Source organism: Podarcis gaigeae, assembly GCF_964106915.1.
Source record: "Podarcis gaigeae genome assembly, chromosome: 6".
NCBI lineage: Eukaryota > Metazoa > Chordata > Lepidosauria > Squamata > Lacertidae > Podarcis > Podarcis gaigeae.
In genome coordinates, this window is record NC_139682.1 from 5056585 (window position 1) to 5083352 (window position 26768).

General features: G+C 49.5%; 2 protein-coding genes across 9 annotated transcripts in view; one reads left to right on the top strand and one right to left on the bottom strand.

The window, feature by feature from the left end:
- LOC310847139 (immunoglobulin kappa light chain-like) overlaps positions 1-26768 on the bottom strand; it is a 450671-nt gene that overhangs the window by 268281 nt on the left and 155622 nt on the right. The window lies entirely within an intron of this gene.
- LOC310847024 (tyrosine-protein phosphatase non-receptor type substrate 1-like) overlaps positions 17723-26768 on the top strand; it is a 111191-nt gene continuing 102145 nt past the window's right edge. Inside the window, exons 1-2 of one of the 8 annotated variants that reach the window (XM_083744405.1) lie at positions 17723-18055; positions 18975-19065. In XM_083744405.1, the coding sequence (XP_083600531.1) occupies positions 17957-18055; positions 18975-19065 (190 nt within the window). In that variant the 5' untranslated portion in view covers positions 17723-17956. Of the gene's footprint in view, positions 18056-18092; positions 18494-18595; positions 18804-18971; positions 19066-26768 lie in introns of those variants that run through there. The other 7 variants (XM_083744406.1, XM_083744410.1, XM_083744407.1 and 4 more) reach the window with 7 other exon arrangements.

Genomic DNA, 26768 nt, shown 5'->3' on the forward strand with positions numbered 1-26768 from the left:
GGCTCCAGGGTTTTCCTGGCTCCAGAGCGCTGCTATGCGCTGCTAGTTGGCCCGGTGGCTGGGTGCTCTCGCTCCCAGCTTGATTTGGGTCATGGGGGGGGTCATCAGCGGTTCCCCCATTTGACTTGCCAGCCGTCCCCAGTTCCCCCTCGGCAGCGGCGGCGGCAGTGGCAGTCTCAGCAGCCCAGAGCCAGCCTTGCTGCCGTGGTGCCCACAATTTTGCCTCGCCGGAAGTCCCCACATATGATGTGTTTTGTGCCATTGATCCAATCACACAACATTCATTCCCTACTAATAAATCTGCAACACTTAAAATATAAATCCGGGGGCATTAAATGAAATCCGGGGACGGATTTTGTCCGGGAACGGATTTGTAAATCTGGGAACTGTCCCTGGGAAATGGGGACGTCAGGTAACCATATTTTAGACTGGGGATATTCTTAACCCTGGGATGCTAGGGGAAGGTTTGGTGGCCGACACATTGTGATCCTTCTGGGGTAGTTTGTCCCCCTTTGGTCCCCACCCTGCATTCACCTGTGGCTACTAGAAGCTGTTGGCATGCAACACGGTTGAATGGAGCCTCGGATGCCTCCGTCAGTGACTCCTGCAGCCAAGGTGGTGCCATATGCATTGCTCTGCTTTTCTTTGGGCCACTCCATTGTCTCTCAAGACAACCTGGAGATTGATCCCGGAACCTTCCGCTCTACCACTGGGCTATGCCATATCTACAGGACCGCCTCTCCTGGTCTGCCCCACAGAGCACCTTAAGGTCCATGAATGACCATAGTTTAGAGGTCCTGGGCCCTAAGGAGGTCAGATTATCCTCCACCAGGGCCAGGGCCACTTTTCAATGATGGCTCCGACCTGGTGGAATGCTCTGTCCCAGGAGACTAGGACCCTGCAGGATTATTATTTTTTAAAAAAAATATATTTATTGACATTTCAAAGATTATACAACAACAATAATAAAAAACAAACACAAACAAAAGAAAAAACAAAATATAACAAAAATACAAAAATGCAAAACTAAAACAATTTAAAAACACATAAAATTCCATTCACTTATTTTCTTTTAACTTACTTCCCAAACCTCCTCATACCTCCCCTTTTTGTATCCCAATTCAAATTATTAATTCAGCAAATCCTCACCATTAATTTTCAACCTTTCTTTCTCCCCCCCCCCAATTTATCTTATTCATTACAGCTGAAAACCACTTAATTTCTAACCAACATCATTCTAGCATTCACTAATAGTATTTCCCAAGATAGTTCTTAAATTTCTTCCAATCTTCTTCCGCCGTCTCTCTTCCCTGGTCTCGGATTCTGCCAGTCATTTCTGCCAGTCCCATGTAGTCTATCACCTTCATCTGCCATTCTTCCAGAGTGGGTAGATCTTGTGTCTTCCAATATTTTGCGACGAGTGTTCTTTTTGCTGTTGTTGCGTACATAAAAAATGTTCTATCCTTCTTTGGCACCAATTGGCCGACCATGCCCAGGAGAAAGGCTTCTGGTTTCTTCAGAAAGGTATACTTAAATACCTTTTTCATTTCATTATAGATCATTTCCCAGAAAGCCTTAATCCTTGGGCACGTCCACCAAAGGTGAAAGAATGTACCTTCATTTTCTTTACATTTCCAACATTTATTGCGTGGCTATTCCCTCCCCCCCACAGGTGGAATAAATAAAGACACCAGACACAAGTATTATGGTTAATGGGCGAAAATGGCCACAACTTTATTGATTACAGGTAAGAGAGGTATTGGCTTTAGGCATTGGCCCCTAACCGACAATCCGGTCTAACCGGGAAGGGTTAAACACCAACAGGGGGAGCCCCCGAGATGCATATCCCTAGGCGCTCCCCGAGGGGTTACCGCTCGGGGGCGCGCTTTAGGCCCTAGCCTCCGTAGGTTTCGGACGAGGCATCGCCCCTCGGAGTCCTTTAACGAACTACCCTTCAAGCATTGGGGGAGGTGATGGTGCTCCTCCCCCCCAATCTCATTTGCATGACAGTACCCTGGCCAATGCCTACCGCCAAAACCGAGGAAGTTGTGACGATTTGCTACGAGGTAGGCGATGACGAGGTACAGGTAGGGGACCCTGAGATGTCTGGGACTCCATCTGTTCCTGACGAAACCCCTATAGCAGCCCCCCCTACCACAGGTGACACCCAATCCAGAACTGGCAACCTGAGAGATTACGTCTGCTGTGCTCACTAGGGGGGGGGGGAGGGGTGTTGTGTATTGAGTCAAAGGATTTTATATCTGTATTATTATTGTCTGTATTGCATTAGGGTAAAGTAACTGCCTTTTGGTTCCAGAGGGTACAGCTACTATTGGTTCATTTAAGCTGCTGTATTTGGATCCTCTGTCTTATTGGTTTCCTCCAAAAGGCAGGACTGTGATTGTCTGATATTGTTCCCTCCAAAATGTATCCTTTCTAGCTAGTTCCCTGTCCCTATAAATGTAGCTCTCCCCTCCTCAAGTCTTCAGTCTTGTTTGCTTTAATAAAGAAGTGTTACTAGAGAACTGTCTCCAGCATATTATGTCAAGAGAGCTGAAATCACAAACCCCACGTCACAACAATCGCGAATATAAGCCACACTTTAACTTTTCACAATAGGAATTTGGGGGGGGGGGTGGCGGCTTATATTTGGGCCAATAATAATAATAATTTATACCCCACCCTTCCCGGTTCAGAAAACTGGGCTCAAGGCGGCTAACAACAAATTTAAAACACTTAATTGATGCAGCAAAAAAACAGCATAAAATACAGTATAAAATGTGATCAACAATAAATTCAGAATTCAAAAATCAATTTTTTTTGGGGGGGGGGGAATCCATCCAATTAACATTAGATGATCACCAGGGCTAGCTGGCTAAGTTAGTCCTATTTGGTAGGTATGCTGAGGGAATAGTTCCCCGCTCTTGCTTCTTATTTCTCACTCTGAGATTTAATTCCTTTCCTCCGGAGAACCCCAGGAAAGGGGGCTTTGGGAAGGGTAGCCTCCTTGAGTCTGCAGCAAATGCAACAAAGGGGGACACCTTAAAGGCTCACAAGTTTATTATCTCATAAGACGTGGTAATCCTACTTAGGAAGAAAGCTCCCTGCCACTGCCTTGCGCTGAGCCTGTCATTTCAGCAGACCCTTAAACCACCCCCAACATACGCACCTCTGGTTTTCTCTTAAATGTCTGCACAAGCGCATGCTTCTCATGGTCATCCACTATACTCAGATGTATGTTTGGCTTGGGAGATACCGGAGACCATTTAGGGAAGCTTTTAATGTTTGACAGACTATTGTATTTTAATATTTTGTTGGAAGCCGCCCAGAGTGGCTGGGGAAACCCAGCCAGATGGGCAGGGTATAAATAAATTATTATTATATTATTAATATTACAGTGGTACCTCGGGTTAAGTACTTAATTCGTTCCAGAGGTCCGTTCTTAACCTGAAACTGTTCTTAACCTGAAGCACCACTTTAGCTAATGGGGCCTCCTGCTGCTGCCGCGCCTCCGGAGCGCAATTTCTGTTCTCATCCTGAAGCAAAGTTCTTAGCCTGAAGCACTATTTCTAGGTTAGCAGAGTCTGTAACCTGAAGCGTATGTAACCCGAGGTACTACTGTATTATTATTGTTGTTGTTGTTGTTATTTCCGTGTATAAGATAAGGTTTTATTTAAAAATTTGCTTTAAAATTGGGGGTCGTCTTATACACAGATAGTGTATCGGGGGGACGAGGGACTGCTTGCTGTCATGAGCCGGAGATGGTCAGTGGCGATTGGGTGTGTTATTGGTGGCTGCGGCAAGGGCTGTTGTTGATTGGCTGTCACTGTGGCAATAGGGCAGGCAATTGCTGGCTTCTGCCGGTGAGGGGACTGACGATAGGTTCTTTTTCTACATGTGTGAGTGGCAGTGTTGGTCAGGCGTGTGAGTGATATTCAGCCATGCCCCCTAAAACATTAACTCTGGGCAATTCTCCCCCCCCCCAAAAAAAGCTCAAAAACTCTGGGCAATCTCCCCCCAATTTCTTAATTGGGAGTCCCCAAAATAGGGGGCCTCTTATACACGGGGGCGTCTTATACACGGAAAAATACGGTATGTACTGTGTCCTCCTACATCCACCTTGCTCACAGGACTGATGTATCAAACAGGCCTTGCTTGGGCAATTAGTGGCCCCCTTCAGTGGCGTAGCGTGGGTTGTCAACACCCGGGGCAAGGCAAGTAATTTGTGCCCCCTAACCCGTGGATTTGCGCCCCATAACCCGTGGATTTGCGCCCCCTAACCCTAACCCCCAGATGTGGCGCCTGGTGTGGCCGGGTCCCCCTGCACCCCCCACGCAATGCACTGGCCCCCCTTTAAACCATGCAGGGCAGCCATCTGGGGAATTAGCAAGCCTCCTTGCATTTGGTTGCCTGCCTGGACACTGCAAAAGAAGGACATTTTTAAGCAACCGGTAGGGATGTAAGAAGGCATTGTCATCCATTCATGTTTGTTGCAAGTGGCACTGTTCCCTTACTGCTGCAGTTTGTCTTCTGCCCCAAACTAGGTCATTTGTCTGGCTTTCTGCTGCGGCAGAATCACAATGTGATTATGTTATTGTGCTCCGTTTGCTTCAATGCAAAGGAAACGCAGAGCTAATAAATTACAAGTCATCTGCAGACTGAAGGCAGCAGCAGCAGCAAATACCGATCATATTTGCAGGATTGATTTCCGTTACAGACAGGTGTCAAATAAGCGAGCATTGGAAATATCCTCTCCAGTTTCTGTTTTCATCAGAATCCTTTGACATCCCAAAATAGGTATGGCTGATGCACTGCAACACTGACTGCTTCCAGGCTGTCAGTATTTTACAGGAAGGGATTCCTTTTGGACTGTGTGATTAAAGTTAATGAAAGCTCCTTAGGGTAGTGTTTCTCAAACTGGGGTTCCCGGCTGTTGTTGGACTACAACTCCCATCATCCCTAGCTAGCCAGACCAGTGGCCAGGGATGATGGGAGTTGTAGTTCCATTGCCGTATGACTGCTCTGTTAACAAATCAGAGCAATTGTATGATAACGACAACAATAATGATAACGATACTTTAATATTTGTACCCTGCCCATCTGACTGGGTCGCCCCAGCCACTCTGGGCGGCTTCCAGCATATATAAAAACATAGTAAGGGCTGCCTTCAGATGTCTCCTAAAAGATATATAATTACTCATCTCCGTGACATCTGATGGGAGGGCATTCCACAGGGTGGGTCAAATACAGGCCACATTCACAACATACATTTAAAACGCTATGATACTACTTTCAACAGTCATTTAAACTCTGAAGAATTGTGTGAACTGCAGTTTGTTGAGGGTGCTGAGAGCTGTTCAGTGACCCCTGTTCCCCCCACAGAGTTACAACTCTGAGTAGTTTTACAATCAATCTCTCTTCACAGGGAATTCTGGGCTGCCGATGGCTACTAGCCGGGATGCCTATTCTCTTCCTCCACACTGGGAGGCAGCAATGCCTAAAAAGGTAAAGGTAAAGGACCCTTGGCAGTTAAGTCCAGTCGCAGACAACTCTGGGGTTGCAGCGCGCATCTCGCTTTATTGGCCGAGGGAGCCGGCGTACAGCTTCCGGGTCATGCGGCCAGCAGGACTAAGCCACTTCTGGCGAAACCAGAGCAGCGCACGGAAACACCGTTTACCTTCCCACCAGAGCGGTACCTATTTATCTACTTGCACTGGTGTGCTTTCGAACTGCTAGGTGGGCAGGAGCTGGGACTGAGCAATGGGAGCTCACCCCTTCTTAGGGATTCGAACCGCCAACCTTCTGATCGGCAAGCCCTAGGCTCAGTGGTTTAGACCACAGCACCACCCGCGTCCAGCAATGCCTAGGGTTGCCATATTTCAAACAACCTAGGCAAAAACAGTGCGGTCAACATGGGCTGCCATGCACCCGGATTTTACTGGATGCTTTCCCAATTTTCGCCCGGACACTGCTGAAGATTCTGAATATGTCCGGGAAAATGCAGACCTATGGCAACCCTAGCAATGCCTCTGGATGCCAATTGGGGAGAGTGTTGCTCTTGTCTTGTGCTTGAATCCTGCTTGCTGGTTTCTCACAGGCATCTAGCTGGCCCCTGTGAGAACAGGATGCTGGACCAGACGGGAGGCCACTGGTCTGATCCTGCAGGCTCTTCTTGTGTTCTTGTGAATTGCAGCTCTGGGGGGGGGGCAGAGGGCTCCTAACAGCTCTCAGCACCCTTAACAAACGACAGCTCCTTGAATTACAATGGTACCTTGGGATGCAAACAGGATCCGTTCCGGAGCCCCATTCGCATCCTGAATAGAACGTAAGACACATCTGCGCATGCGCGGGTTGCGTTTTGCCACTTCCGTGCATGCACGTGACGTCATTTTGACCATCTGCACATGCGCGAGCGGCGGAACCCAGAAGTAACACGCTCCATTACTTCCGGGTCGCCACGGAGCACAACCCGAAATTACTTATCCTGAAGCATACTTATCCCGAGGTATGGCTGTATTTGGGGGGAAACCACGGCCATTTAAATGGGTATTGCAGCTCTTCAGCTACCTAGTGTGAATGTGGCCTTTAGTCTGTTGAATCTTTGTGCAAGCAAAAATGAGGATAAGTGCTTGTTGGGCTGTCTGGAGGAGCCCCCAGTTTTCCTGGCTCCCCAGTGTTGGTACAATTCGAACACCAGGGAGCATCAAATGCTTTGCTCTTGCTTAAATGGAAATGGTGTCACGCTCTCATTCGCTGCCGCCTCCCTTCGAAGAGGAATAGGAGCATGACGAATGGATGGACACAAAGGAGCTGCAGGAAGGGACTGGTGGAGGAAAGCACGGTTTAAATTTTATTTTTGCAGTGGCCAAGTGGTACAATGGGAGGCAAGGCTTCAGAGAGGAAATCTGTTTCTGCAGGGTGGCCAAGCTCCGAGGCCTACGTCAATTTTATTTTAGTTTTCGCCTTGTTGGGACTCTCTCTGCCGTTGTTGTGGCTGTTGCTCCTGCTGTCTCTCATCATTCACATGGAAGGACCATAGCTCAGAGCTAGAGCACCTTATTTGTATGCAGACGGCTCCGGGTTCAATCCCCAGGGGTACCGCCAGACAGGGCTGGGAGAAACCTCAATCTCAAATTCTGGGAAGTCCCTGGCAGTCGGCATAAACAATACTGAGGTAGATGGATACTGAAATATACTGTATTTTTTGCTCTATAAGACGCACCAAACCACAAGACGCACCTGGTTTTGGGAGGAGGAAAACAAGAACAAAAATGTTCTGAATCTCAGACGCCATAACAGCAAGAGGGATCGCTGCGCAGTGAAAGCAGCAATCCCTCTTGCTGTTCTGGCTTCAGTGATAGTTGTGCAGCCTGCATTCGCTCCATAAGACGCACACACACTTTCCCTTGCTTTTTAGAAGGGAAAAAGTGAGTCTTATAGAGCAAAAAATACGGTACTTGGAGTCGAGTGTGGATTTCATGCTCTTTATTCAGCTCATAGTAGTGAGGAATGGATGTTTCCCCAAAACGTCTGCTTTATATACATTATTTACACTATGGGCCCCATGTGATTGGCTAATTCCAGGATTCTCCTGTAGGCCAATCAGGTTGCAGATTCACTTCCACCTGGAGCTGGATTGGGTGGCTCCTGAGGACCAATCAGACTGCTGCGAGCAGACCCACGAGCAGTTTGAAATGAGCTTGCTAGTCCAGCCAACTTTTGTATGTGGCGGAAGGTACGTGAGTCACCTTTGCCTCAGGAAGTAAAATGTCCTGGGTTGGCTCTGAGCAGCTAGCTCTGGCTGTTCACTGACAGTGGAGCAAAATGCTCTTTGCACATGCTCAGATGCACGTTCATTTCCTAGCACTACTTGACATTCCTGCACACACACATCCCATACATTTAAAGCACATAGCTTCCTCCAAGGAATTCTGGGAACTGTAGTTTGTTCAGGGTGCAGGGAATTGTTGCTCGGTGGGGGTGTAAACTCCAGTTCCCAGGATTCCTTGGGGGGAAACAGTGTCCTTTAAACATACGGTTCAAAAACTGGACACTTTTCCCCTTAAGATTTTGCCGGCTATTAATTCCATAATTTCTGCAGCCACATCCTCGCTCGTGCCCTTCTCGCGATCAATAAGCACTCGCATCTCAACTTTCCTCCCTTCCCTTGGGCTTCTTTGGTCTGTGTTGATCCTGCTCCTTGCCAGCTTGCACATGACCTCCAGGTAAAGCAGGGACGGATGGTCTCTCTCCAGATGCATACATCAGAGTATCCCCAAAGTGGCTGCCTGCCGTTAGCCGCTCAATTAATTGATTTGCTGGCCGTCTCTTTTCCGGAATCAGATCTGTGACCGACCCCTTGTTTGCAGCTCCTTTATCGCGAAAGGGCAGGGATAGAGCTCGCAAGTGTTTCTTTGTCCTTTCTCCCGAGGGGGGACCTGTTGTGTCTGGATGGAAGCACATCAGTATGCCGTGTGGAGGCTGCTGAGTCCCTGGTGCCGTCAGTCTGGTACCCAGAAAGAATATCCACTCTGCTTAAACCGAAGACGTAAGAAAAGGTTGCAATAGGCAAAGAGGCCTTTTATCTTCTTGAAAACACCTGACTTCTTCTTTGGTGTCATTTTCCTCCGCTTTCTTCTCCCACGGCATCTTCGGCTTGTCTTGACTATAAAAAAAGAATACAAAAATACCAGCTGGATCTCTTAAAGCTTTTAATTGCTTTGGCTTCTGTTCCGTGTTGCAGAAAGCTCCCTGCTCCGATAGGGTTGGCAGCCACTCTTTGAAATGCTTGCTTCTCCAAATTTTGTGGTGTAGTTCTCCAGCCGAAAAATGTGTGGACTAGGGGAAAAGGTGCCTAAGAAGCGTTTGTTTCTGAAAACAGAATTATATTGGGGAAAACAGCTTACAGTGATGTGTATCGGGCTATGTTGCGTAGCAAATACAGTGGTACCTTGGTTTGCCTCCCGAACAAATTGGCCCCTGAACGCCGCAAACCCGGAAGTAAGTGTTCCGGTTTGCAAAAAAAATTTGGAAGCTGAACGTCCGTTTCGGCTGTCGTCATTGCTTCCAGGGCAAATCAGCCAATTAGAAGCTGCACCTTGGTTTGCGAATGTTTTGGAAGTCGAATGGATGGTGCTGTGGGTGGCGCTGTGGTCTAGACCACTTAGCCTAGGACTTGCTGATCAGAAGGTTGGCGGTTCGAATCCCCGTGACGGGGTGAGCTCCCGTTGCTCAGTCCCAGCTCCTGCGAACCTAGCAGTTCGAAAGCACGTCAAAGTGCAAGTAGATAAATAGGTACCACTCTGGTGGGAAGGTAAACGGCATCTCCATGCACTGCTCTGGTTTCGCCAGAAGTGGCTTAGTCATGCTGGCAACATGACCTGGAAAAACTGTCTGTGGGCAAATGTCGGCTCCCTCAGCCAGTAAAGCAAGATGAGCGCCGCAACCTCAGAGTCATCTGCGACTGCACTCAACTGTCAGGAGTCCTTTACGTTTACCTTTTTAGTCTAGAGATCTCCACATTTCCCCACTCCTGGTCTCCTGTGACAAACAGTCCCATGATCCCCGTCTTTTGCACAAAACTCTTTCGCCATGGGATAAATGTCAAAACAATACAGTGGTACCTTGGGTTACATACGCTTCAGGTTACAGACTCCGCTAACCCAGAAATAATACCTCAGGTTAAGAACTTTGCTTCAGGATGAGAACAGAAATCGCATGGCAGCAGTGGGAGGCCCCATTAGATAAAGTGGTGTTTCAGGTTAAGAATGGACCTCTGGAACGAATTAAGTACTTAACCCGAGGTACCACTGTACATTGCGAGCATAAGATGTTTGCTGTGGCTGTGCCTCTGCGATGGCTTGCCTCCTGCTAGGTTGCACACCGGCGCCCAGTCACTCGTGCCCATTTGCACAATCGCTGGGCAGTCTGCGATGGAAATCACGTATCGGGGATGCTCTGCTGGGGGGAAATCTTTCTGCCTATTCCTCTAGCTAGACAAAGCTGCCTTCTTATCTCCACATAACCAAGGAGGGAGTTGGTACCACCCAGCAAACAAGCCCCTATTAAGGACCCGTGTTGTCAGATGAGCTTGAGAGATGTGTTGGCAGGATGAATGTGCCCTTTGCATGGGGGGGGGGGGAGAGAGACTTTCTGTGCCAAACGCTTGTCTCGGTTCTAAAGTAGCAATCTTGGGTCTTACTGCTCTAAAATCGCTTCTTGGAGCCTCGAGTGCCATGTAATGCTTGCAGCACTGTCAGAACTTCAGCCAGCTTTGGGTATCAAACTTGGGATGTGGAGAGAAGGAATATCTGCTGCCTAGGGATTCAGCCTGGGTGCCACAACCAACTCTGGGGGAAGGGCAGGGAGGGCAGCCATGTCCACCAAAAAAGCATCTTTGCACCAGTAGGCTGGGGCTGGCCATGTGGTGTTCCTTAAAGGTAAAGGGATCCCTGACCATTAGGTCCACTTGTGGCCAACTCTGGGGTTATGGCACTCATCTCGCTTTATTGGCTGAGGGAGCCGGCTTACAGCTTCCGGGTCATGTGGCCAGCATGACTAAGCCGCTTCTGGCGAACCAGAGCAGCGCACAGAAACGCCATTTACCTTCCCAATGGAGCGATACCTATTTATCTACTTGCACTGGCGTGCTTTCGAACTGCTAGGTTGGCAGGAGCAGGGACCGAGCAACGGGAGCTCACCCCGGGGATTCAAACTGCCGACCTTCAGATCGACAAGTCCTAGGCTCTGTGCTTTATCCCACAGTGCCACCCCCCCCCCATACAAGTTCCTGAGTTGGGCTAGTTGTTCTGAGCAGAAGTGATTTTCATCAATGTGCATTGCAGAGGTCTGTCTCTTGCCATATGGACATAACAGGTCCCTATGGTTGTCATCAGAGGCCCTTTTCCAGCTGCTTCTTGTAAGGAAAGTGCAAAAGATGGCAGCACAGAACGGTCATTTTCCGCGGTGGCTCCCAGATTTAGGTGTGCTCTCCGCAGGGAAACGTACCTGCCAGCAACATTGTTAGCCTTCAGCCGCCAGGCATTATTAGTTAAGTTATAATATGGTATTATTCTGGCCTTTTAGTAGGTTGGGATTTGTCCTTTGTGTCAATAGATGAACAGTTTCTGTCTCTGTTGTGGATTATAAATGTCTCGTAGGTTGTTCTGAATTTTAGCACTTGCACTAGCTGCTTTGAGGCTTTTTTTTGTGTGTGTAAAAAGCAATGAACAAATATTATTGTAACAGCAAGTACCTTCAATGCGGGCTCTCTGCTGGATGGTGTTGCTGCAGCTGTTTTGAGTGGCAATGGATGGGGGGAAATGGCTCTAGGCGATCTGCTTGTTGTGAGGTCCTTTTAGCTGCAGAAGCTCTTCCTTCCATTTTATTATAGAAACATAGAACTGTAGAGGAATCTCAACTAAAGTGTCCATGGCAGACGGGCAACCAACCTCCATTTAAAAACCTCCAGTGAAGGTCCAGGATCTTCCAAGGTTTTCTGTTCCACTGTCAGAAAGTTCACCCTAAAACATTTAGTTGGAACTTGAATCCATTGGTTCAGGTCCTACCCTCCAGAGCAGTAGAAAACAAGTTTGCACCCTCTTCCATGGGACAGCCCTTGTGAAATATACTCTGAGTCGAGAGTGGATTTCATGCTCTTTATTCAGCTCATAGTGGTGTGGAGGAATGGAAGTTCCCCCAGAATGTCTGCTTTATATACATTATTTACACATTGGGCCCCCTGTGATTGGCTAATTCCAGGATTCTCCTGTAGGCCAATCAGGTTGCAGATTCACTTCCACCTGGAGCTGGATTGGTTGGCTCCTGTGGACCAATCAGACTGCTGCATTATGGATCCTATTGTTCTAGGACCAATCAGGCTGCTGCATTCTGAATCCTATTGTTCTAGGACGAATCAGATTGCTGCATTCTGGATCCTATTGTTCTAGGACCAATCAGACTGCTGCATTTTGGATCCTATTCAATTCAGTACATAACACCTTGAGATATTTGAAGATGGCTATCATATCTTCTCTCCTGGCTAAACATACCCAACTTCCTCAACCCTTCCTCATAATGCTAGCAGTGGACCCCGTCGCCCTCTGCTGCTCCCTCTTCATTTTCCTGTCTGTGGCTTTCAGACTTGAGACTAAGGAGCCACCTGCTCTATGGCTCTCATCATTACAACTCTCCCAGTGAGGAACATCTTGAGAAATCTCAGGGGAGCCTGGAGGGCTTTCTAAGAGGCACACACAGCAGCCCCATCTAGCACAAACCAAAGGGATGTTGTGAAATGTGCCGCTAGATCCAACTGGGATGTATGCAGGCTTTGTTACAGGGTTTCCCAGGTCCTGGAAGTGGATTTACGTGAGTGTGGTATCATGACAGTGGACAAAGCTGTAGGGTGGCTTTTGAATAAATGTGTTTAAAATAAAACTTTAAAGGAAGAAGAAATGCGCTGTTGGGTCAGGCCAAAGTCCAGCTGTTTCCCCATCAGCTAAACCAATGCCTCTGCAAAGTCTGCAGGCAGTGGTTCAGAGCGGTGAACTGGGTTCGCATCTCCACTCCTCCACATGCAGCTGCTGGGTGACCGTGGGCTAGTCACACTTCTCTGAAGTCTCTCAGCCTCACTCACCTCACAGAGTGTTTGTTGTGGGGGACAAAGGGAAAGGAGAATGTTAGCCGCTTTGAGACTCCTTCAGGTAGTGATAAAGCGGGATATCAAATCCAAACTCTTCTTCTTCATCATCCTCAGTGAGTTTGTCTGTTGTTGTTGTTTAGTTGTTTAGTCATGTCTGACTCTTCATGACCCTATGGACCAGAGCACACCAGGCCCTCCTGTCTTCCACTGCCTCCCACAGGTTGGTCAAACTCATGCTGGTAGCTACAAGAACACTATCCAACCATCTCATCCTCTGTCATCCCCTTCTCCATGCGCCCTCCATCTTTCCCAACATCAGGGTCTTTTCCAGGGAGTCTTCTCTTCTCGTGAGGTGGCCAAAGTCTTGGAGCCTCAGCTTCTGGATCTGTCCTTCCAGTGAGCACTCAGGGCTGATTTCCTTAAGAATGGAGAGGTTTGATCTTCTTGCAGTCCATGGGACTCTCAAGAATCTCCTCCAGCACCACAATTCAAAAGCATCCATTCTTCGGCGATCAGCCTTCTTTGTGGGCCAGCTCTCACTTCCATACATCACTACTGGGAAAACCATGGCTTTAACTATACGGACCTTTGTTGGCAAGGTGATGTCTCTGCTTAGAGTTTGTCTAAGCCTCTTTAAAAGCCATCCAGGTTGGGGGCCACCACTGGGTTTTGTGCGAGAGAATTCCATAGTTTCACCTCTGCGCTTTGTGGAGAACTTTGTTCTGCCTGGCCCAAATTGTCCAACACTCAGCTTCATTGGACGGTTCCCAAATTCCAGCATCTTGCTTGATGGAATGATGGTCTGATGCCCCTGGACTTTCACATTTGAACACAAGGAGCGCAGTGTTTGCTGAATCGGCCCCGTGGCCCATGCAGTCTGACATCCTGTTCTTGTGCTGGCAAACCACATTCCCCAGTGGGACACCACCCACAGACTTCTCAAGAGACAAGTGTCTGAAAGTGGTTTCTCAAAAGTTTGTGTTTTTTTTTTAAAAAAACCCACTGGCAAGAAAGGGAAGGGGAAGCAGCAGAGGGGAAATGAGGATAGCTCAGGCAGCCAGTGGTGGAGTGGCTGAGGGTGAACAAATTGAACTTGAATCCTGGAAAGATGAAGGCCTTGTGGGTGGGCGACAGGTCACCTGCCTGTTCTGGAAGGGGTTGAACTCTCCTCTGGTGGAGCAGTCATGCTGTTTGGAGGGTACTCCTCATTTCTATCACTAGAGGAGCAAGCGGTCTCGGTCCAATATACCTGAAGGCGCGTCTCCACCCCCATCATTCTGCCCGGTCCAGCTCCAAGGGCCTTCTGGAGGTTCCCTCGCTGCGAGAAGCCAAGCTACAGGGAACCAGGCAGAGGGCCTTCTCGGTGGTGGCACCCGCCCTGTGGAACGTCCTCCCATCAGATGTCAAAGAGAACAACTACTACCAGACTTTTAGAAGACATCTGAAGGCAGCCCTGTTTAGGGAAGCTTTTAATGTTTAATAGACTATTGTATTTGAATATTCTGTTGGAAGCCGCCCAGAGTGGCTGGGGAAACCAAGTCAGATTGGCAGGTTATAAATAATACAGTAAATTTTATTATTATTATTATTATTATTATTATTATTATTATTATTATTATTATTATTTGCAGCCAGGGGTGCCTTTTTACCAGCTCCAACTAGTATACTAGAGGTGACCATTCCTGGACTGGCAACCCCAAGGCTTGATTACTGTTCCATGCTTTATACGGGGCTGCCCTTGTATCCGGTCCGGAAGTTTCAATTAGTGCAGAATGCAGCAGCCAGGTGGCTCACAGGAGCAGATTCCTGGCAACGTGTTTCATGGTGCTCCACCTCGATCCCTGGGTAGTTCCACTTTGTTAGTTCCCCCTGTGGCTTGGTGGGCCTTCACCAGGGACGGAGCTCTTGGTGCAGCATGCCCTGTCCCAGTGGCGTAGCGTGGGGGGTGCAGGGGGGGCTGGCCGCACCAGGTGCAACATCTAGAGGTTAGGGTTAGGGGGCGCAAATCCACGGGTTAGGGGGCGCAAATCCACGGGTTAGGGGGCGCAAATTACTTGCCTTGCCCCGGGTGCTGACAACCCACGCTACGCCACTGCCCTGTCCTGTGGAATTCCCTGCCAGTAGAGCATTTCAGCAAAAACCACCCCTCCCTTCCCTCTGACAGTGTCTGAAAACTATATTGTTTAGGCCTTTGCAACATGAATTTTCTCTTTGTAGCTATTTGGCATTTATTGATGTTTTTACGAATGCTTTCTGCTGGTTTTATTCTTTCATGTTGCACAGTGCCTTGATATATATATTGTTTTGAAAGTGTAAATATGTAAATGCATAAATCTAGGTCAGTATTTTTACACTAACTGGCAGCGGCTCTCAGACAAGGAGCCTAACAGGAGATGCTGGGGATCAAACCTGTGGTGCTCTGCTGCTGCTTTGAAGCAATGTGTCTCCACTAAGGAGGTTAGAGAGATCCACCAAGTGCCACTGACCTCCTTTGACTACTAGCTCTGGGCCTGGGGCAGAGGGAAGGGGGGGACAGGCTGATGGGAGGAAGTGATGTCAAAAATGAAAGTTGCAGCCCCTAAGCTCGTGAACGAAGTCTTGTGGGCAGAGCACAGGAGCAGAGATGTTTGACGGCATGCAGCCTTGGAAGCCAATAGGATGCTTCAAAAACCCATCGCTCTGATCTTGGAAGACGATGGAGACGTAAATTTGTCTACACTAAAGGAGCAGATTGATGTATGCAAGGAAGGGGCAAACATGTATGGCCTAGCACTGCGTGGAGTGGGGACGGGGAGATGGTGCAAAGGATGTGAATTTGGGGGGAGGCAGCTTCTCAGAGACAGGTGACTGGGAACTGTGGGTACAGAACTTAAGGTCTGATCCACTAGGGCTCCTTTTATATTACTCTTGCAATAAAAATAGGTGTCGGAGGAAAAGGTTAGGAGGGCCCACTGCCTGGGTCCTTAAAGGTAAAGGTAAAGGGACCCCTGACTATTAGGTCCAGTCATGGCCGACTCTTGGGTTGCGGCGCTCATCTCGCTTTACTGGCCGAGGGAGCTGGCTTACAGCTTCCGGGTCATGTGGCCAGCATGACTAAGCCACTTCTGGCGAACCTATTTATCTACTTAGTGGTACCTGTTTATCTACTTGCACCTGACGTGCTTTCAAACTGCTAGGTTGGCAGGAGCAGGGACCGAGCAACGGGAGCTCACCCCGTCACGGGGATTCGAACTGCCGACCTTTTGGTCAGCAAGCCCTGACGATTTATTCACCGGGAACCAAATTCCAAAAGTTGCATTTATTTGCTTTAAAGAAACACACTACTTCAGCTTTTGAATTTATTCTTGGACTTGTGATTCCTGATTCTCTGTTGAAACCGGGGGGGGGGGGGAGGAGATTAAAGATGTTGGTCAGGTCAGCCTGGACGCATGAGGGTCTGGCTGCAGTTGCTTCTTTCCTATATTCTGTACATGCTCAGATGCACTCTCCTCCCCAACCCCCAACGCCCATTTCCAAGTCTGAAGCTTAGCATCTAAAGCAGATTCCCAAAAGTTTAGCTCGGTACTTGCAAGAGGAGAGGCACTGTGCTATGAAGACTATGGGTGTGGTGTTCAGCTACAATTTACTGAAATGAATGAGCATCGCTTAATGGGGTCCATTCATTTCCATAGGTCTCCTCTGTGCAGTTGAATACCACCCTATGCCAGACACAGGCTCATAGCTGTCAACTTTTCCCTTTTCTTGTGAGGAATCCTATTCAGAATAAGGGAGTTTCCCTTTTTGAAAAAGGGAAAAGTTGACAGCTATGCAGGCTGTACAGTCTTTCCAGTTTGCCTTAAGGTAAGGTAAAGGTAAAGGTACCCCTGACCATTAGGTCCAGTCGTGGCCAACTCTGGGGTTGCGGCACTCATCTCACTTTATTGGCTGAGGGAGCCGGCGTACAGCTTCCGGGTCACGTGGCCAGCATAACTAAGCCGCTTCTGGTGAACCAGAGCAGCGCACGGAAACGCCGTTTACCTTCCTGCCAGAGCTGTACCTATTTATCTACTTGCACTTTGATGTGCTTTCAAACTGCTAGGTTGGCAGGAGCAGGGACCGAGCAACGGGAGCTCACCCCGTCACGGGGATTTGAACCGCCGACCTTCTGATCGGCAAGTCCTAGGCTCTGTGGTTTAACCCACAGCACCACCCGTGTCCCTGCAGGCTGCCTTACCTTAGCTAAAAAGAGATGGTATGCATTTTGCGAACAGAAGCACAGATCCATTCCCCAGCACTTTCCAGCAGAAAGGAGCCCAGATAGGAGGGCTGGTGGAGAGTTTTCCCTGCCTAAATCCTTGGGAGGCCCCTCCCTCATCTCAGTAGCAGACCCTACTAGGCTAGAGAGGTTTGCTTCAGGACCCTATCTTCAAAGGTAGCTCCCTCTCTTCTTGTTCAGGAATAAATATCTATTAGCCCCCCTCTCCTACTCCTCCTCCCTGGAATGAAATCCTTCCTGATTTCTGCGCTTCCTGTTTATTTCCTGCCACCATCATCAGCTCACCTCCTTCCTGCATCCCTTGTCTGACAGTCCCATCCTAATTCCCCGGGCAGGCTTTCCATTCATTTCACCGAAGCTTTTATCAGCTTTCTCTCTCTCTCTCTTGTATTTTCCTTGGGGAAGAGTTGGAGTGGTAGCTGGGAATGCAAGAGGAGCAGGGGGTGGTTAGGTTGGTGGGGGAGAGGAGAGAGAGTTCTCAGACGGAAGCACTTTGCAGAACCCAGACTTTGTGCAACAGGGAGTCTCCAATTCTCCCCCTGACCCCTCCCTCCCGGTCTCATTTTCAGCCTTCTTTTGAAAGCCTGGGGAGAAGAACCCAGGAGTGTTTTTCAGGAGACAAAGCTTGCCTCCTTTTGCAAAGGGAAGGGCAAGCGAAAGGGAGAGGAGGGGAGGAAGCCTCTGAATTCTCCCAGCCCACCTTAAGAAAAACAATGTGTGGCTGATTCCAGGCAGGCAGGGGTGACCTTACAAAACACAAAAAAAGCAAGTTGGCTTGGAGCGAGGCAGGCAGGCAGTCGTAGTGGTACAGCCTCCCTTGTGCTCTTTCTAACCCGCCCCCCCTCCAGCCTTTTCTTCCGATCGCCTCTGTCCAGCTTGCTTTGTGAAAAGCTAGCTGGGGGGGAAAGAGAACTAGGACTGCGTGGAGCCGTTTCCCAAAAGCTGGCTTGCCTACTAGAGAGAGGGGGGGGGGGGAGACGACTCTTTCTTTTCTCCTGAACTGGTACATTGTTGGAAAAAAACAGAGCCCCATCAATGCTAGGCAACGGGAGGAGGGTGGGATGTCTCTGAACCACCAGCAGCAGAGAGCAAAGAAGGCGCTGCAGAGAGACACAAGCGGACTGACAAGCGCAGCAAGGCAGGGTCCAAGGGCTGCAAAGGTGACACAAAAGAGCCCACCTTCCTTGTGTCCGCGGGGGGGGGGGGTCGTCGTGTCTCTTTCCCCCTTTCCCTGCAGATTCTGCCGCCCCGTCTCCTCCTGGCATTGCTGCTTGGGGAGGCGTGCAAACCCCAGCCCCGTTCCGAGGAAATGTTTTTCCTCTGCAAAAAAAGGGGGAAAAAACATCTCCCCTTCTTCTGGTTTCTTGTGACTCTTAAGGTTTCCTAGTGCGACTGGTGGAAAGGCCTGGAAGAGGAGGAGGAGGAGGAACAGGGAAGGGAGGGGGCACCCCAGCAGCCTTGGCATGTGACTGCCTGCCTGAGCAAAAAGTGGCGATTTTTTTTCCGCCGGTCCTGGGGCGAGCGAGGAGCGAATTCTCGAGGTGCGCGCGTGTGTCTGCGTGTCTGGGGCGCTGCGCGCTGCAGCGGATGCTGGCCAGGTGAGTCTGTGCCCGGCTGCGTGGCTGTGTTTGCGTACGTGCTTTGCCAGGCACCCGGGAAAAGGATGTTGTTGCACAGTTCCCCCCCCCCCCCCGATGCGCCTTCCTCCCGTCTCCCTGCCGCTGCCCTGATGTCCTCTCTGTAAAATATTAATCCCCCTTTAACCGTTTTTAGCTGGAGATGTTTCAGGAGGAAGGAGATAGAGGGAGGGGGGCATAGAACTCCTGATTTCATCGGCTCTGGGAAATAGGTTGGGTTTGGGCTCTCCCCCACCCCCACCCTGCCGATGTCTGTAGACGAGGAAGTAAGGTTGGTTTCCTCATTTTGGGGATGGAGTGATGCGGGGGTTTGTTTTCTTCATCTTCCTTGGCTTCGCCTGCCCTTCTCTCAAAGAGAGAGAGAGACAAGCCGCTAGAAGCACCCTCTGATTTCCTCTTCATGAAACTCTTTTTCTTTTTTTCCCCTTCTTCCCTCCAGTAGCAAATGACCATGGACGCTCCTGGGCTTTCTTCCAGAGCTTTGCTGACCTGTCTCCTGCCTCCCCTGCTGCTGCTGTTCTGTAGCTGGTCAGGTAAGAAGAGCTTGTTTCCTTTTCCATCCAGAGCATCTTCTGCTAAAGGACATGTCTGGGTTTTGACTTTGATCCGTTCGCCTCCCTCCCCCCCCCCCTTCTCCTTGCAAAAACCAGTTGTCTGGTCTTGGCATGGTCTTCGGTTGTCGCAGCTCCTCAACAGAGCAAAAGGACGGATTTGTGTTTTTGTTATTACTTGGTTTAAGGGAGCATTTGCAGGGCTGATGAGTTGGTTAGGAAAAAGACCTTGATCCCTCTCCTTCCTTGCAAGATCCCCCTCCCCCCCCTCCAAACACCACCTACGTACGGTTTCTATCTACGGTTGTGCCAGGGCACGCTCAGGAAATGTTCCCTAAAAAGCCGGAGATATGCAAAGGCTTCCGAATGATATAATGTTGAGCTTGGTTCGTGAAGGTGGTGGCACTGTTGCAGAAGGCGCTGAGTCTGCCTGGCATTTGGCTGGCATGCACAATGAGGTGCCTGAGGAGAGGAGAGGAGAGCTTCGGAGATTAGATGGGCATCTTGTGACTTCACTGCCTGTCTGCTTGCGGAGTGAGGAGGTTGTGCTGCTGGTGATGTGATTTAGCACTTGTGTCACTTTTTAAAGACTCGAAAGCACCTGCCGTCTCTTTACAACAGTCCTATAAGGCGGGGCAGCATTGTCCCAGTGTGGTTTATATGGACTGTGTTTAGCAACAAGTCTGTGTGTGTGTGTGTGTGTGTGTGTGCGCACGTGCATTCATGCAAACAGTTCTACCTTCATAAATCCCTGTACTGCTCAGGTCTTTCATACTTTGAGAGATCCCCTCTTAACATTTGCTGCAAACTTGGGTTCGCTGGCAATGCCCCCTCTGGAATGTGTCTTGACCTATTGCCAAAGGCAGAAGATGTTCCAGTGGTTTTGCCTTCGCTAAACCTCTTTTTCACCAGAGGGTCACCAAAGTCTGGGCTCGGGGGCATCTTTCTGGAGGCTGTGGGCAACTTGTCTGCTCCAGCAGGCGTTGAGTGATGGAGACAGCGGGAGCTCTGCGTGTTCGTGTATCTTTATCCCATTTATATTATTGACTTGCTGGCTGTTTTACCTGAAGGGATGGAAACTGTACGTTGCAAGGCACCGCTTCTCAGCTTCAACAGCTCTCTTTTGCTCTAGGAACTGTTCCTTGAAGTCAGTTGCTCTTCCCATTTTACAGATGGACGCTGCTAGGTTGAAAAGGGTGTGTCGTGAAGACCCCACTGCCACCACCACCCTGGAATTATGTATTCTCAGCTGAGCTGCCTTAGATCCTGACCTGCCAATATTTGGGGGGCAACACTGTATAATGCCAACAGCACTCCCCTTTTTAGGTTTTGATTCTTAGAAAGAGATAGTTACAAAATACAGCCCTGCACCTTGAAGATGACCTCCAGCTCTTCCAGGAGAATCAAAATGCATTTGTGCCTGCTATCAAAACCTCTCTCTAAGCCTCAGCCTCTCATCCTTACAATGGGAATACTGGTCTGGCTTTGATGTGGCACTTGATGGCAGGTTAATTGGAGAGCTGGCTACGAGCCAGCTGGCTGTGTACTGCAACAATTGCCCGAAGGCAAGAGGATATCCTATACATCCCCAGCATGTCCTTGCCCAACCTTTTTCTTGGAAAGTTTTCAAAAAGGAGGTTCTCCTGCCTCCCTGGCTTCCTGATAGGTGCCTATCCAACCTTCGCTAATTGCCATCGTAGGCAGCTTCATTCTGTGGCTTAAATGCTGCTTAAAAGTTACATTTTTGGTTAAACCGTAGGGAGGGAGAGAATACATAGAGACTTGCCTCATATGAAGATCATAGGTCCATAGCCTGCAGTATGGCAAGGCTGGTAGAGCAGAAGACTCTTAATGCCAGGGTCGTGGGTTTAAGCCCTGGCACAAAAGGATTCCTGGATTGTAGGGGTTTGACTAGATGACCCTTGGAACCCCTTCCAACTTGACAGTTCTGTGATTCTATGAAACTCAGTGTCCTCTGCACTGACTGGCAGCCCCTTTCCAGGGTTTCAAACAAGAGACATTCCCAGCCCTAACTGCAGATGCCAGGGATCAAAACTGTTGTCCTCTGCATGCAAAGCAGATGCTATACTGCCGAACCAAGGCCTATGCAAACAGAGAAAGCAGCTTATGCAGAACGCTGCTTTGTGTAGCTCACTCAGTACGATCTACACTCTCCTGGGTTTCAGGCAGAAGCCATTCCTGGCCCTACCGGGAGATGCCCGAAACCAAATATGAGACCGTCTGCTTGCAGATGTTCAAGTGCAAAGACAGCGCTGCGAATGAGTGTTCCTGCAGGAAATGTGTGTGCTTCAGCCAGTGTTTTCCACAGGACCCTCGCAAGCAGCGTATGACTGTAGCCCGACTGTACATGTTTTCTGGGAAGCTTATTGAGGCAGCGTTCCCAAACGGGTGCTAAATGCTAGGCACTCTTTTGTGACTTCCACGGCACAGCCGAGCAAACAATGGTAACCTGTAAAGCAGAAAAGAGTTGGCATGTACGGTGAATGCACACAGCCTTTGCACACCTATGTACGTGAGAATTCAGAAAGAGTTGGGGGTTCCCAGCTGCACTAATCTGCCCAGCCGCTTAAACATGTGAGTGTGTGTCATAAATGATGTCCACACTTCACAAGTATCCTGCATTGTAATGTGTGAGAACAATGCTCTGCATTTATTCACACTTCCAACTCCCCAAACTGCTTGTTGTTCCAAAATCCTTATCCCTTTTATTAGACCAAACTCGGGCCTCCAGATCAGGCATAGGCAAACTCGGCCCTCCAGATGTTTTGGGACTACAACTCCCATGATCCCTAGCTAACAGGACCAGTGGTCAGGGATGATGTGAACTGTAGTCCCCAAACATCTGGAGGGCCGAGTTTGCCTATGCCTGCTCCAGATGTTTTGGGACTACAATTCCCATCATCCCTGACTACCGGTCCTGTTAGCTAGGGATGATGGCAGTTGTAGTCCCAAAACATCTGGAGGGCTGAGTTTGCTGTGAATGTTTTTGGTTGTGCTGATGGAAAGCAGTGGCCTAATAAAGATTTTGGACTTTTCATATCATCCAGCAAAGCTGCTGTTTTACACCTTTTTCCTATACCTTCTCATTGTCAGCAGCAACCTGACAAAGGCGGCATAATGTGGGGGGGGGAGGCCATGAAAGAGGGGTTTGCTTAACCCTCCCCACTCCCCTTGGCCAATTCATAGTTGAGGTGATTCATAAGAAGCGCTTGGCTGCAGGATCAGGCCAAAGGCCATCTGGTGCAATGTGGACATCCCATGAAGCTGAGTGTTGGTGGATCAAAGGAAGTCCTTCTTCAGGCAGTGTGTGGTTAATCTCTGGAACTCCCTGCCACAGGAGGCAATGCTGGCCACCAACCTAGGTGGCTTTTAAAGAGGAACTGATCCAATTCATGGAGGAGATGCTCTGCTCTGCCTCCACAGCTGGAGCAGCAATGCTTCTGAATACCATTTGCGGGAAGCGACAGGAGGGGAGAGTCGCTCTTGTGCCCGGATCCTGCCTGTGCGTTTCCCATAATGGGCATCTGGTTGGCCACTGTGGGACCAGAATCATTGGACTAGGGCAGGGGCAGGCAACCTAAGGCCTGAGGGCCGGATGCGGCCCAATCTCCTTCTCAATCCGACCAGGAATCAGCATGTTTTTTCATGAGTAGAATGTGTCCTTTTATTTAAAATGCATCTCTGGATTATTTGTGGGGCATAGGAATTCGTTCATTTATTTTTTCCAAAATATAGTCCGGACCCCCACAACGTATGAGGGACCGGCCCACGGCTAAGAAAAGGTTGCTGACCCCTGGACAAGGGGGACTAGGCTACTCCCCTAAATGTTCCCTTGATGTCTCCAAACCCCAGGAAGCTCCTATCTGGCTTAGGGAGGGAGGTGCAATGCTCTGATGGGTCCAGGAGCCCTCCTGCCACCTTCCCAAAGCCTGGGAAGCTTCGGCCTGGCTTACTGAGGAAGACAAGATGCTCACAGACATGATGTGAGGACACTGTGACGTCAACAGCGCCCCCCCCCATCACTCTTCCAAGCTGGCACCTCTGGACCTAACTGTTTCCCCTTTGAACAATTTCACCGTACGCCCCTGGACCCGATGGGTCATTGGTCTGATCCAGTGGGCTCTCACAATGCCCAGCAGCTGAGCAGATGCCTGTGGCAAGGCCATAAGCCGGACCCAAGTGCAACAGCTCCCTCCATCACCCTGTGCCAGCCTAAATGCCTTGCAGATCTTTTGTGCCCACAACCTGGGACTCAAAGGTGTTGCAGCTCAAAGCATCTGCCTGGTACTCAGTTGATGAAGGGCTGATCTGCTCTCTGGCCTGCGCGGAGCCGGCAGAGAGTCGCTCTTGCTTTTCTCTCTTTCCTTCCGCCTCCTCCGTGACAGCCGCCCCTCCCCATCCCTTCCACATCGCCACAAACTGTCAACATAATTTCTTTAATCTAGACAGCTAAGCGCATCCACAGGCATTCCTTGTATGCTTTGCTGCATCATGCCCTCCGGTTCACTCACACGGGCGTGTAAGCGACTCCCAGCCGAGTGTGTGAGAAGTGGCTCGGTTGTAAAGGGAAGCTCTGTGGGTGGGGCAAGGCTGGATCTCCCCCCCACACACACCCTTTGCCAGGCATCCAGTCGCCAACTGATGCTGTGGCAAAGGATGAGCATGTGGAATCAGCTTGTGGTTCATTTCCCCCTCACTCCGCAATTCTTGTCATTGCTGGCAACCGTCTGTTTCGTGGGCCTCCAGGGGTGAAGTCAACCACCTGCGTTGACAGCACAAAAGTGACCTCTCTGAGCCACAACCCTGGGCAGTGTGTATGGAGGTTCTGGGCTGCCTGTGGAAAAGGCACGGTACAAATAAGTATAAGGATGACCCTAATTAGAGAGCTAAGGAGTAAATTCTACACAAACCCAGAGCAGAGTCCCTAAGGCAGTTGGATAGAGCCTTCTATGCCTCCTTCCGGGGGCAGGTGGGTGTGGGGGACTCCCTGGTCCTGAATGGGGTAACTGTGCCCCTGAAGGACCAGGTGCGCAGCCTGGGAGTCATTCTGGACTCACAGCTGTCCATGGAGGCGCAGGTCAATTCTGTGTCTTGGGCAGCTGCCTACCAGCTCCATCTGGTACGCAGGCTGAGACCCTACCTGCCCACAGACTGTCTCACCAGAGCGGTGCATGCTCTAGTTATCTCCCGCTTGGACTACTGCAATGCGCTCTATGTGGGGCTACCTTTGAAGGTGACCCGGAAACTGGAATTAATCCAGAATGTGGCAGCTAGACTGGTGACCTGGCGTGGCCGCCGGGACCACATAACACCGGTCCTGAGAGATCTGCATTGGCTCCCAGGACGTTTCCGAGCACAATTCAAAGTGTTGGTTCTGACCTTTAAAGCACTAAATGGCCTCGGTCCAGTATACCTGAAGGAGCGTCTCCACCCCCATTGTTCAGCCTGGACACTGAGATCCAGCACCTTCTGGCAGTTCCCTCATTGTGAGAAGTGAGGTTACAGGGAACCAGACAGAGGGCCTTCTTGGTAGTGGCACCCGCCCTGTGGAACGCCCTCGCTTCAGATGTGAAGGAAATAAGCAGCTATCCTATCTCTAAAAGACATCTGAAGGCAGCCCTGTTTAGGGAAGTTTTTGATATTTAATGCTGTATTGCTTTTACCACTCAACTGGGAGCCGCCCAGAGTGGCTGGGGAGACTCAGCCAGATAATAAATAATAATAATAATAATTATTATTATTATTATTATTATTATTATTATTATTATTATTATTATTATTATGGCAACTGCTGCAGCCAAGCTGGTGCCAAACCAATTGCTCTGCTTGCCTTTGGACCACATCAGCCAGGCTGTGAAGGTGGGCAGGTTGTCACCTGGGCAGCCCAGGACCTCCAGACACACTGCCCAGGCTTGCGCCCTGGGGAGGTGACTTTGGTGCTGCTAACCCAGGGCGTTGACCTCACCCTTGGAGGCGCACTCCATTGCCTGTCGAGACAGATGGATGCCAACACGTTTACCAGGCTCTAGACAGGCTTCCTCAACCTCGCCCCTCCAGATCTTTTTGAGACTACAACTCCCATGATCCCTAGCTAGCAGGACAGGTGGTCAGGGATGATGGGAATTGTAGTCCCAAAACATTTGGAGTAGGCATAGGCAAACTCGGCCCTCCAGATGTTTGGGGACTACACTTCACATCATCCCTGACCACTGGTCCTGTTAGCTAGGGATGATGGGAGTTGTAGTCTCAAAACATCTGGAGGGGTGAGGTTGAGGAAGCCTGCTCTAGAGAACTCGTTGCATGGAAGTAAAAAGGTGGCTAAACTCACAGCAGTGGCAGCAGCTGAAGGATTCTGAGCTGGCCCTGAAAGCACCAAGCAGAGAAAGGGTTAAGCACCCTTTCCCTTCTAGCCATAAATAGTGCCAACACCCTGCCAGTGCTGCTTCATTTTGGACCCTTCCCAGAGGGACAAATTGGTTAGGACTAGGAAATGAGATAAATGAGGGTTCAGTTCCCTATTTGGCCCATGAAGCTCACTGAGCGGCCTTGGGCCAGCTGCTTCCCCTTAGCCTACCTCACAGTGTTGTTGTGAGGAATAACTGAGGGCAGGGGGAGAAGCATTTAATTCTTTAGCGTGTTTATCTCTTGCCTTTGTCCCAAGCAACCATTTACACCACTTTGAGCTCCTTGGAGGAAAAGGTGAGATATAAATGCAATCAATAGAAGGCTTGCCTGGGTTTAAAAACCTGTCTGTGTGAAAAGCAAGTTGCTTCCCATCATTTCATGTTGTTGATTTGGGGGGGGGGGAAGGGGGCTTCTCTGAGGTGCAGAGCAGGTTAGCGTGAGTGACCTGGTGGACCTGTGTCAGAGTAGTACCATTTCAGACCGGGAAGGAGGAGGGGTTAGTAAAGCAGAATGTTTTCCCTGAATCAGGTGTTTCCAGACGACCAGGTTATGTAGCATTTCCCCTGGTTAGTTTGCAGGGAAATTAGACGGCACTATTTCCATGAATCTGTTTGCGGGGAGGTTAGATGGGTGGTTTCCAAACTTGTTTGGGGCACTGCCGCCCCCTTGGTCCCATACGTTCATCCCCAGCGCCTTCTATAAAAAACATCGTTCAGAATAGCGCTTCGCATGACCCATTAAGGAAGATAATAGCACAATAAAATTCAAAACAGTAACGATCAACTGCACATTTATCCCAAATCCAATTAAAACTATTTAGTTTAACGAATTAAACGAAATTGATGGACTTGATACCAGATTTTCAAAGCATGGTAGTCGTTAGACCTCCAGTGTTCCTCTGAAACCCACTTGCCTCTTAGCACCCCGCACCCCCCCCCCCCGGCTGATGCTGCTGCCCACTTTAGGAATCACTGAGTTAGAGGGTGTTGCAGCCATAGGCAAACCCCGGCCCTCCAGATGTTTGGGACTGCAACTCCCATCATGCCTGACCACTGGTCCTGCTACCTAGGAGTGATGGGAATTGTAGTCCCAAACATCCGGAGGGCCGGAGTTTGCCTATGCCTGGGATGTTGCATCAAAGCAAGTCTTCTCTCACCTTACCTGACCCTCACCTTCCTCATTGCAAGAAGTCTAGCCTTTGGGAGAAATTGGGTTTGTTGTTTAGGATCCTGCACAGCACTATAATTGCCCAATCTGAC